Below are 13,453 nucleotides of genomic sequence, written 5' to 3'. Positions count from 1 at the left end.
ATTCACTTTACAAATACTAAACTAAACTCAGCGGCGTGACAGCCCATAGAGGGCCAAGGCCTACTGTGCCCATTTCAGTTTTCTTGACCTTTGGGCTCTGGGGTGCAGGAGCAGATGTTCCGGTTAGGTGGTCAGCCGAACGCGAAACCCCCAGTGTTTAGTTCCCAAGCATGCTTGGTACTCATTTATCGACCCACTGAAGGGATGAAAGGCTGAGTCAACCTTGCCCGGCCCGAGGATCGAACCAGGGACCTGTGGCACGACAGCGCGAAGGGCTACCGCTCAGCCACCGGGCGTCACTTTACAAATAAGATAACCAAATAACCATTTACTAAAATTTGTTTGAATATAATTAGTGTAAAAAAAGTGAGTTATTTCCTCGTATTATTAAGATATATTTCATTTTAGTGTGGTTAGTCGGTAAGTGCATACAGCACAGGGCTCGAAAAACAGCCCGTCCGCCCGTCCTCGACGGTCAAAAATTCTCCGCGGACAACGAATTTCTCGAATCCGACGTCCGCGCGGACGGCCATTTTCCCGTTAATGTTCGTAATACATTTTCAATTTTTGTAATCTTGCAAGAGTCTTGTAAGTTACAAGGCAGCAAAATGACCCACAATACAGCAACATACTACGCATATATTGATGTTTTCTCTGTCTGGGAGTACTGCAGCGGTTGAAAGAGGCTTTGCAGCAATAAACTTACAAAAAAAACACAATACGTACTGGTCTAAAACAAGAAGCTTTAAAAGCAATTATGAACATCTACCTAAATGGAAAACCCCTTTCAGATTTTTGTTCAGAAACCTCTGTAAATCATAGGCTTGATTGTGTAACTGGCAAACGTCATATTTGATTCATTTAAAAAACGCAGTACCCTCGGATAACTTGCCATTCCAGATAACTTGACCCTTGTCATTTAAATTATTTCATAAAAGAAATACTAGGTTACTATTAGTAACCTAGTATTTCTTTTATTACTGTATAATGTAATCCTAGTAACGACTAATTCATTGTGCAATTTATATAAATGTTTGTAATAAATAGGAGAAAATTATATTTTTATTTATTTAAAAGCGACGGGTTAGTTTCAACGGAGGACGGGTGCATTGTTGGACAAGCCGTCCTCGGGTACGGGTAAAATTTCTGAGTTTTTTCGAGCCCTGATACAGCATACAATGTTCCGATTTAGTACTTTTTTTGAATTCAGCCTTTCCATCACAATTATTAATTCCTTATTGATTAATAAAGTAATTTGAATTAAAATATATAAATAAAATGAATAATAATAAATTTCCGATTAATTAAATGAATATTGTAAAAAAATTAAAAAAAACTATATTATGATTTCAAAAAAATTGGTGAAGTCTTAGATTGAGCGCATTTATAAATCTTGCAGGGAAGGAGATACCGAAGTCTATGTATGCCTCTGGTAAGATAACTTGTATATCGCTCTATTTTTTTTTCTTTTTTTAAATATTACTCGGAAAAACGGCCTTATGGTTCAATCCTGAATCAAGCTTTGAGACAAATTAGCTTTCGTGGAGAAGTTATTGATGAAACTGACCCGCATTTGCCTTACACGGTGAAAAGAAAAAAACCATGAAAATCTCTTATGGCTATTGCCAGGGGATTTTAAACTCAACTTCCATCGTTGGAGAAAATTTACTGCTTGAGGCAAAGTGCATGGCTACATTTTAAAGAATAACACACTTAAAAAATATATATGTTCTATAAGGACGATTTAGAAATAAATTTCACTGATTTACTACTAAGATATCTACAAATAGCAAATATGTAGCGAGTATGTAGTATATGTATATAGCAAATATGTAGCGAGTCTTTGCTTGATATTACCCCTGATTTACAGTTAAGTATGTTATGTCAAGGATTCATATAGAAATACTGCCGAAAGCATGGTTCAATGCTCGTATACGAAGCTGTGAATCATTGAAAAGGAAAGTGACAGGAGAGCTCCAAAGCTACTAATTCTGCACAATTTTAACTTCTTTTTTGCGAACAGGTAAAAAAGTGGAAAAATCCTACATGAACAGCGTTTATTTTGCAAATATGGCCTTGTATTCAGGGCAATTCTTTCGAAGGCAGCGATATCAATGTGAAGTTTCAAAACGAAAAATTCGCAGAAGAGATCATCGAAGATGTAAAAGCAATATTTGCTGACGAACAAAGTTAGCTATTTAATATTTATACACATAAAATCAATTGTTTTTCTCAATTTTTGTTCTCAAACTAATTTCAGACTTTACAATTTTTTTTTCTACCGCCATCTGGGGTTAATATCAGAAACAAATATGATATAAATATCGATGTTTAATCGTGAGCAACGCGCGCTACAAGAAGACAAGATTCTAGCTGTCAAATGGCAACCGTTTAAATTTTAGCTCTTTGATCTTTGTTTAATCCAAATTTCCGACATACTCATAATTATCAGTAGTTATTATTAAGTCCTGCTTTTAGTTTACAAAATGAATTACGAAGACAATTATACGTCTGAAGAACAAAATTGTGGGGATTTTGGAACTGATTTTAATGATGAACAACAGCAATCTAATGGCGACGTGGAAGACCAAGGAGGTTCTGGTGATGCGGCTTCAGGTAGTAAATCCTCCGAAGAAGATAAGTAAGTAATTTAGTAATGTGACAACTGTTTAAATATTAATTTAAGCCGTTGTTGTATCATATTTAGTATCGAACTAAGGACAACTTTCCTCATTTTCACCTATAAATCTAGGGCGTTATAAAGTGGCGTCGGCCGGCCTCTTTAGGACAAATGGCGGCTGTGATATTTTGTACTCTTGTAAAGGATTTTCTATCTTTTATAATCTAAATTAATCATTTGGAAATGAAGCCTGCACGGATAACAAATATCAGCTTTGAGTCCCATTTCTCCTCCTACATTGTAATTTCTCGTTTCCAACAATGTCGTAATAGTAAATAACACAAGGCATGTTCCCGCCAACTGTGTACTTAATATAAATGTCATGAGATGTAAACATTAATGAAATGCACGAGTCTTTTATCTGTCGGTTTAATTTGTTGACGGACGCAGAAATTAAAAATTCTCTATTTTCTACACGATAAGCTTCAATATTCATTTTTTAAGTAAATTAAGAGTGCCCGCATCCGTGGTAAATGTTAAATTTTTTTTTTAATATTGTACTTTAAATGATAAAGTCATTAGAGTTTTTCTATTATTGAATTGGTTTTTGTTTTTATGATTTTAGGAAATTCTTCGAATGGAAAATTATCCAAAACTATAAATCTGTTTTGAAAATTTTTTATTGTCTTGATCAGATTTAAGTGTTTCATATTAAAGTGCGCATCAAGCGCTAAAACTGTAGAAGCGTTCAACGATTTTATAAATTTTATTTGTAAATATTTAAATGTTTATGCACATAAGTGCATTGATTTATGCTTTTAAAACATATGAAATTTTCTATTTCACAAATAACATGAGAAATCTGGTTTGAGAGTATATTTGTTTATTGTTGCTGAGTAAGATCTGATATGCATTTATTTTTTTAAAATATTTAGCAATTTACAGATGAGCTATAAAATATGTACTGCTTTAGCTTGCATATTAACTATTAACCTTGTTAAGTTTATTGATTCTCTCTTCCACTAAAAAATATATTTAATTTTCATTTTATTGTAATGACAATGGTTTAAGGAATGCATGCATTGCTATTTTTTAAATGTAATCGGATTATATTGCTGAAATAGACTAGTTAATAAATTTTTCATAGTCTAACCTTAGTAAGTCTAACCTTTTACTTATGACTGGTAGGATTGACATTACAGATTTCACCATGCTAGGTGCTCTTAACATATAAAAGTTTTTATTTTTTTTTAAATTTTATTTTACCTTTTTTAATTTGTCAGATTTACTTCCATATGTTACAGTTTGTTAAAACTAGTTATTTTGGTGTATTTAGAAAATTTTATTTCCTAATCTAAAAATATATATAAAATTCTTAAAATAAGAAAGTGTTACTGTAAATGTTCTTAATATTTTTTTATAACTTGAAAATCCAAATTGGAAGGACTACAGCTTAACTTTAATTATTTTATAAAATCATTGTGTTAAGTTTATTAGTCTTTTGGAAAACCTCTCTCTCATTTCTGCAACATTTTTGTAATTTCCTTTCACACACATGCTATACTAGTTATTCCTTATCCTGATAAGTTTTTCTGTAGAATAGACATAATTGACTTAAGTTTTGAATAAATTATTTCAAATATCTTTGTTTAAGATAGAAATATAAAAGTATCCTTGAATTTTGAAAGAATGCATGTTATTTGTAATTTACAAAGGTTACATTTGTAACTTTAAATTGTAAGTTAAACGTAATTTTATTTAACAACAAATATGAAATGATATTGTTCCCACATTGAAATATATAAGTACTTATTTGATTATTTTTAAGTTTCAGTAACCATAAAATACTAATTTGCAGCACGGTTGCAAAAAACCTGGGGTTTTTTGTTTTATTGGAGGTTATTTTCAATAGAGGACAGGGATAAGTACCCTATTTTAAAAAAGCTTATATTAATATAGTTTAATTATATGAATTGACTTAACATATAGATAATTAAAGTGTAATTAATACAAATAAATTGGTGCAAAAGTCTGAAAAAAGCTTCTTCTGACATCACGATACAAAACGTTGAATGTACTCACATACATTACACGTTTGAAACTTAATTTTAATACAGGATTACATTTTATTTATATTTTAAATCTTGAAAAATATTTGAAGATTTTTTTTTTACACATGGAAAGTGAATCAAAGGCACTGACTAATCAATGGCCATACAGTCAAATTATAATGTTGTGCTCCTTATTTCTTAATTTTACAAAGTTCTAATTGTGATCTTAGTGATATTTACTGATATTTTCTTCTTACTAATATTTTCTAAGGTTAACTTTATAATTCATTTGAGGCTTAAGTTTAATTATTTTGTTGCAGGAAACTTTTTATTGGTGGAATAAGTAGAGAAACTAACCAAAGTAAGTAGATAACAGTGATAACTTCAGAGAAAATCTTTCATATGTATCTACTTTTTAACTTAATATTCCTTTTTTCTTCAGAGGATTTAAAAGAATACTTCTCTAAGTTTGGTGAAGTAACAGAAGTAAATATTAAAACAGATCCAACTAGTGGACGCTCTAGAGGATTTGCATTTGTTGCCTTTGCCAGCAGAGATTCCGTCGATTCTGTAAGAACTTGTTAACATATTGTGGATATTTCCGTATTGTGATCTGTGGTGCTAATTGCCAAGGTCCAGATTTTAATCTTGCAATTTAAAAAAAAAATAAAAAATCGATGTGTGGCCGAAGGTTACTTTGCCCAAAAGTTGCAAAATACTTGGTGATTATTCTGCCACAAATCATGATACAGAAATCTCTCCAACATATTAGTTTTTATCTAAAATAAAATTAAAATAAATTGTATTAGATTATTTAAGTAACATCTTTGGTTGCTATAAAACTATTTATTTGTAGGTTCTTCACAATGGACCTCATACCATTAAAGGAAAACAAATTGAAGCCAAAAGGGCTAAAGTTAGACCTGGTATTAAGAAAATATTTGTTGGTGGAATTGAATCTGACATGACTGAAGCCGACATCCGGAATTATTTTGAACACTTCGGAAAAGTAAGTAAAATTCTTCGCTGCACTTATCATTCTAGATTTGTCATATATTTTGGTGGTTCCCAAGACATTGCATTATTTTTGTTATCTGGGTTACTAGTTATGTTATTTTTAAAGTTTTATAATGTAACATTTACTTATGTTGTCTTTTTCAAAAAAATACAAATTGCATTCACATTCTATAGTGAAGTATTAAGTTACCGGTCTTATAGCTTCAGTATTAAATTTTTGAACTTGGGAATAACAAAGTGTGGGATGGTCGTATTCTGCATGTACCTCGGAATTCCGGGTTTTTCGTATCATCTGTCCAGATCAAGAAACTAGGAGCATGCTATGTGATTTTTTTCGCTCTATCTCAAGACCATTGATTTGTGGACTTTCACCAATAAAAACTTATAAACCGACTAAATTTTCACTTCAATCTAAAATTTAAAGTAAGAATTAAGTTCCGCAATCTAAAAAAGTTACTCATTGTGAATCGTGTTCATGTGGTTTAAAAATCGTACATCGCAATTCGTATTTTTCCTATCATGAAATTGAGGGTCACTTATTTACCATTTTAAGAAGACTGTTTACTTAAGATATTAATGAAACTTTTCGGATGCTACAATGTTTGGTATAGATAAAATATGGTCTGAAGTTTCAGTGAAATTTTCCTGGTATTATTTACTATAAATCTTTGAAATAAGATTATCATAGTTAAATTTGTAATTTGAAAATCATGTTTTTGACTGTCTATTCAATAAAAAGATTGTCTGTGGTGTGTCAATAAGGTTTATTTAATATTGAGCACAAATTTTGCTCATGACATCATCCACTATATTTCTTATAAAATATTATAAATTTTTGGTACTTGATTAACTTTTGGATTTAGGTTTTTCACTTTTTGAAAAAATCACCTTTTCATTCTATTTAAAAATAATTGAAATCATCGATTCGATAATCTAGAAATTTGTCTTTGGCATATTAAGCCAAAATTAAGAGAACATGTGAAAATAAAAACCTTCAATAAGAAGAAAAATAATCACAACTTTTTTCCTATTAATTTAACTTGTCAAAATAGTGAATTCGAAAACCTTTTTGATATTTATTTTGGCAGCATATTTTTTCCCCAAAATTGTTACGACTCCTATTAAATTTAAAATATATTAAAATTACGAATTTTTAATCTTCCAACTCAGAAAATATTTTCTAATACGTCAATAAATGTTAGCTTAAATCCTACAAATTAAGTTTGTTTTATGATTTAAGTAGTCTGAAAGTATGATTTGGTAGTTCATACTAAGAATAATTCGATGACTTATATTCAATTTTATCTAATGTGTTACATGTATTCTCCAATTTTAGTTGCTTTTTCTAGTTATTTGAGTGGCATTTAAAGTTGTGAACAAATTCTCAGCTATTGCTTTCTGTTTTATTAAAGCTTAATATTTTACGTAACAATAGACTAACCAAAATTTGTATAGAACCAATTTTTTTTTTTTTTACCGTAGTTTAGATGGAAAGTTTGGGTTCTTATTTTGTTATGCTTTTTGAATTCTTGAATAAAGCTGTGATGAATGCTCAATAGTCTGATAGTTATGTAGATAAAAAGTATACTGAGCTTAATTCAAGTTTTCATCTTATTTTTAAAAAAAATTACAACAGTGCTTTGCTCGGTTTGCTGTGATGATCTCTAAATATCTTAGTTCTATGATGAAAAATTAGAGGCTGTTTCTGAGCTTTGTATGAACTCTCATCAAATAATTAGCTTTACTTTTTCTTAGTTTTGTGGCCCTTTAAATTTTGTTTTGTAAGGGCTAGCTTAATCAATCACTAATTCATACTAACCAGTTAATTCAAGTATTTGTTTTGTATACATGTGGCGAATTTTTACTGATCATTCTCAACCTTTTCTGATCAAGCACATGAAATTTCATTCTGTTATATGATCCAACTAGCTTCATACTTACTCAGAATATATAATTGCTCATTAATTTTAAGATAATATGCATTATTTTTTAAAATTATTAATAAAAGTAATATTTTGCCCTTTTAGGTAGAAACAGTTGAACTTCCATTTGATAAAGTAAAAAATCAAAGGAGGCAGTTTTGTTTTGTTACATTTGAAGATGAAATGACAGTAGATCAAGTTTGCAAACAAGCTAAACAAAAGATTGGCAACAAAGAATGTGATGTCAAAAAAGCAACCACTAAGCCAGATCCCAGGTTAGCCCGTGGTGGTGGAATGGCTGGCAGGGGTAGAGGACGAGGTTAGTTTTATTTTATTTTCTGATTAAGTAGCCGTTTAAAATTTATGCTTGCCTTAATTATGTAGTAAATTATGTAGAGAAATATGTAGCTCATTAAATTTTATTTTCAAGTTTAATAATGGTATCTATAGAAAATCATAAGATCATATTTTGAATTTATCTCTGCATAGTTTCTTTAAAAATATGCCATTTTTCCGTGGATCTGCATAATTCTGACTTTCCTCCAATTTCTATTATTAAACTTAATTCTAAAATTACAAAGCTTCTATTTGTATTTTGTTGATTTAAGGAATTATCAATAAATTGTACAAAAGTGACAGGAACATCTTATGTATTTTACCAAATATGTTTCTGAATTTTTAAGTGAAAAATTTTAAATTCTTAGAAATTTAATTTTTCGAATGAGAAATTTGATATATTTACTATTCTTAGGAAGAAAATTCTAATCTTATATAATAAAGGTGTTAAAAAGAACTTAAACTTGTCTCTTTTTACAGTTTATAATTCTAATTTAATTAACAATTCAGAACATAGAGAATTTTTTAATGGTAAATTAAGAGGTTTGCAGAGTGATTTTTAAATTATGGTAAGAGTATTCTTCTTCTTCTTGCTTGAGCTTGTCAGATATGTGGCACCTCTGCACATGTTGCATTTTGTACCATACTCCAAGCCCAATTTTTCCTAGTTCCATTGTCTCGGGTCGCCTACTTTATTAATATAGTCTGACAGTCCCTTAATGGAATTAAGGTGAAGCTCTTTAGGATATGGATTGCCTAAGGTAGTGAGGCGCGTAAGGGCTAAGAGTATTAAATTTTCAGTTTAGTTAAATCAATAAAAATTATCCCAATTAAAAATTTAATGTGATGACTTGTAGGAACAAGCAGAAATCCTAATGTGAAGTTTTATTGCTGTGGAGTTCAGCTATTAAAATTCTACAATAGTCATTATAAAAACTAAATAGCTAGTGGATAACTATTTAATAACTAATTATCGCAAATTATGCATTTGAAACTTAAAAATTTAATCCTTGAAGTGGAGATGGAAGTAAGGGATTTGTTGTCTGAAATTTTTGTTGATCTCGGGCTCTGTTTGTTTAAAAATTAGGCCCTGCTCATTAAAAAGGGGAGAAGATTTTTGTCTCCTGAAAATTGATACTATCTGCCTTTGGTGGCTGCTTGTTCACCTCTCAAAATTGTCTTGAACAAAAAAAAAAAAAAAGCTAAAATGGTAACCAAGCCAAAATGTGCTGCACAATTGTTTTTGAATATTTAAATCAATTTTATTTTAAGTAGTTTTAAATACATTAGCCAAATTTTTTCAGTATCTGTTGTCTGCAGCTTTGCTGTGTTTGAAGTACTTTGATTTCAATTTCAACTTTTTACAAGAGATGTCTGTAATATTGTCTGTTTTTTTTTATACATTGAATACAATTTAAAATCTAACCAGCAGCCATTAAATCAGACAAAGCAAAGTTTGAGTTGGGGGCATTTCAGCATAGTAGGCAGCAAAAGTATTTAAATTATTTCCATCTCTGTCGTGATAGAGAAGTTGGACTACAACTGTACTATGTTTGTACTAATTGAGCAATAGCAAACACATTATGTGTACTTGAGTACCCTATAATGTGTTTGCTAATGCTCAATTAGTTCTTATTGATGTATGGGATAGTTAAATTATTATTGACATAAATTTCTATTTTAAAAAGTAGCATAATTATTTGAATGTTGTAATATATAATTTTCTTTGGTAATTTCTTTAGGTGGCCCACCAGGTTGGGGCCCAGATTATGGCATGCCTGGCTATGGCGGATATGGAGGTAACCAAGGATATGGAGGTTATGGCGGTGGTTATGGAGACTACAGTGGTGGCTATGGTGGATATTCATCTGGCTATGGCGGTGGTCCAGGAGGTTATGGTAGTTACGGAGGCCATTATAATGGTTGGGGTGGCTATGGACAAAATGGCTACTCTGGTGGTGGCTATGGTGAGTACTCCAGTAAAAGATAGGACTCTTTGTTGAAAGGAACCTCTGTACATTTTCTGTGTGTCAGTGTTGCCATATACATTATACCTCAGGAACTTTTTATGACAGGACTTAAAATATTCCTGCTGATGAGCTTGCAACATATTTTTGACATTGTTTTGTGTTGAATAAAAATATTTTTTGAATAAGTTTTTTGTTTTGTTTTTTACCATTATGTTTATTTCATACAAATATATATTTCTCTAAGTTCGATTGGAAAAGTTCTGCAAATTTTTGGCATACAGATGACCCAATGTTTTTCCTTGATTTCAAACATTAAATTGCTTTTGCATACTCACATTGAACTTAAGAATTAACTTGTTGCAGATGAACTGGTTAATTTTATCTCAATTGTTTCTTATTTTGAAATTATGATTTAGTCTTTTAATAGAACTTGGACTAAAAATAGTTCTAAGATTTAAAAAGTTACATTTCTTTTCTGCAATGGCAGTTTTTTAAAGTAAAAACAAGGAGTTCATTATTTATTACCTCAGTTTTTTTTCTCACTTAGATTGAATTAGTATTGTTATAAAATGTTGCCCAAATAAAATTAAATTTGTATTTACACATTTTGCACCTTATTTTTAGTTTTTACTTATAGGAATATAGTCCTGTTAGTTTTCTCTTCTAAGCGCCTTTTTCCTTTACTTCAGTTGAAATTTTAACTGTATATTGAACTTTTCGTCATTTATGATACAATGAACATAAATGTTTATTTTTTAATATTCCGAGGATAATGTAGCAATTAGGGGAGAGAAGTGAGTTTTGGGAGAACTGACACAATGGAATTCTGTTAATTTTGAGCACCAGCTTAGACACAGATCTCGGGGGCCTTGTTTTAGCTTAGGGATAACATGACTTAAAACCTCTATATTAAAAGCATTTTAAAGTTATTTAAATTGTAATTTCATAAATTGAATAAATATTAAAGTATTTTTTCCAATTAATAGGTGCTCAGCAGCCACCTGCTCCAGGAAAAGCCAGACGCGGCACCACTACTGGACAAGGCTATCAGCCATATTGATAAATTTTAAGCCATCTTGATGCCCCCCACATACAACCCAATGGATGGTGTACATAGCCTGTGTTTTATCCACTTCATCTATATGCTATAATTTGTGCAGAACTTTTCTTCTCTTTATCTCTCGAGTAGCATGTTCATGCTTTGTCCTGTGTTCTAAAAAAACATGTGTCAAAGCACATTCCAAAATAAAAAAAAAAAGAAAAACATTGTTAGTAGCCGCACACTCATGTGATGCATTTTCAGAACAAATATAAATGTTTTTTATATACATAGTCTCATTTTTTATGAAATATTGAAGAATTCTACAGAAGTAATCAATTATCGTTAGTAGTTAATATCGTTGTTACTTTTATTTTGCATTATTCGTCAGAACATAGGTTGCTTGAGTTGAGACAATTCTTAACTCTTGTCCAAGAAAAGGGGGTAAATTGAATTTTTTTGCTAAGAATTGGTGGGTGGTGCCTCTTCTGTTCAATGTAAACATTTGGAGAGTCAAGAGAATCGAGCAGTACTATTATGCAACTTCTGCTAGTTCCTATAAATGGTTTAGTTAAAAATTTTAAGTTTCTGGAATTAGGTTGCCAACTCTGAGAAATACTGTTGTATAATAAGGATCAGAGAAATGCAATTCTTAAAGTTGACATAAGCACATTTGATTTAAAACCTCATAATTTGAATTTAACAATGGGGAAGTAAGGAAAAATAAACTTATAATGAAGATCAAATCATTCCAGGTTGTGAAAGTAAAACACTGCTTTTCAGCCTATAGCAATTATTTACTCAAAATAATTATCAAAAATAGTTATTTAACCATAAGTTGTTCCCTGGATCATCTCAGCTGTCAATTCTTATGGAGTATCTACAAAATACGTTGGTAATGAAAGATAAAATAGCTCTTAAAGGGTACTTTTTTTTCTGGTACAAGATAGGCCTACAGAACGTTTGTTAGTAATAGACGACTTATTAATTCATATGAACTAATTTTTGTCTGAAGGGCTGAAGCAAAATTCCGCTCTCCACATTAATTCTACCTGGACACTGGGTAAACGTGTTTTACAAAGAACTTAAAAATAAATCTATTTGGTTTTTTTTTTTTAGAAATTAGGACTTTATCGTCGTTAGCACAATTTCCTGGTGGCATCTACAAAAACTAAATATTTTATGTGGTGGCCGTTAAATATTACGCTTACGTTAGCATTATTATTGCGATTACATAAGGAGTTGGCGATTTGTTTATTATGTACAAAGCGTTGAGGTGTGAACAATGCTCGCATGAGACTCGAAAATGCGAATTATTGCTGTTGCTGCTTTTTAGCGTCCAGCAATTTTTTTGTGTAAGATGTATAGTGGTTGTTAAATATTTTTTTTATTGGCAATATTAATAATTTGTGTCGGTTACTTCATTTTGGAGAAATTAATAAAATATACATGACTTAGGATGTTAATACATCCTGAGTCATGTATATGTTAAATTAATCTGAGCATAATTAATAAGAAAGAAAAAAAAAAACCCGTTTACCTTTCAAATTATTTAAAGAGAAATTATTTCTGTTAGTAAATTTCTACGAGATATTTTTCCTCATAATATTAAATTGGAAAGGTAAAACAGTGAGTTTTCAAATATCCAGTTTTTACTCTGGTCAGTTTGACGGAAGTCCATCTCAGTCTTTATCGCTAATTGGAAAATAAGTTGAAAAGTAAGCTGAGAAATTAATTAAATATTCATGACTTAGGATTTTAATACATCCTAATGAACTATTCGTGAATGAGAAGTAAAAAATTCTTTGGGATTTAATTTCATTGACGAACAGAGTGTTTTATTGCTCTGATACACGTAGGTAGGTATACGTGTGTTTGTACGTTCTCTGCACAGTTTCCCCGTTTTGAGGGAAATAGGAATGATTTCAGTGAGATAATTAAATTTCCAGACTGGCAAATGAGACTTACTTTTCGATGTGTAATCTCTCACTGAATTGGGTATAAGGGACACTATAAGGGTGTTTTGTATAAGAAGAAAGAACTTGTTTCTATTTACCCGTTTGATGTCTTAACAAGAATGAAGTTTTTTTCCATTTACCCTAAATCGTACGGGACGAGATACGATTCAATAGTAAAAATAGTTCTAAAGTTACAAAAGTTTTTATGTATAAACAGTACTTATGACATTACTTATGTATAAGCTTTTCATTGCTGCACATTCAGGATCTATCTGAACATGCAATGTAAATTTTCCTGCGTAATTTTTTTACGTTAAATTGTAAAATTCCAATCCTGAGACGATCGGACTAATAATTTAGAACCATTTTGCTCCTGTAGAAACTCATTTGATTCATCAGAGTCAAAAATACGTAGAAAATAGCGTATCGGGATTAGTCACGTTCAATTCAGCGTGAAAAATACACCCATTTCCTTCAACAACAAAAAAAAGAGGGAAGCTTTTCAGGTATTCATAATAGAATAATGAAGTTTTTTTTTTT

The 13,453-nt window shown here is 30.7% G+C and overlaps 1 protein-coding gene across 1 annotated transcript; it reads left to right on the top strand.

The window, feature by feature from the left end:
* Window positions 1–2,083: 2,083 nt before the first annotated feature.
* On the top strand, window positions 2,084–11,244 carry LOC107456831 (heterogeneous nuclear ribonucleoprotein A/B). Its single transcript, XM_016074794.3, has 7 exons — window positions 2,084–2,641; window positions 4,992–5,032; window positions 5,114–5,241; window positions 5,528–5,680; window positions 7,716–7,929; window positions 9,689–9,913; window positions 10,903–11,244. Exons 1-7 carry the CDS (start codon window positions 2,487–2,489, stop codon window positions 10,974–10,976), a joined length of 990 nt encoding a protein of 329 aa, XP_015930280.1. The 5' UTR covers window positions 2,084–2,486; the 3' UTR covers window positions 10,977–11,244.
* Window positions 11,245–13,453: the final 2,209 nt, after the last annotated feature.

The sequence above is a fragment of the Parasteatoda tepidariorum genome, chromosome 1 (genome assembly GCF_982258835.1).
Source record: "Parasteatoda tepidariorum strain Cologne lab strain chromosome 1, Ptep-v5.0, whole genome shotgun sequence".
Taxonomy (NCBI): Eukaryota; Metazoa; Arthropoda; class Arachnida; order Araneae; family Theridiidae; genus Parasteatoda; species Parasteatoda tepidariorum.
This window is presented reverse-complemented; position numbering and strand designations above follow the sequence as displayed.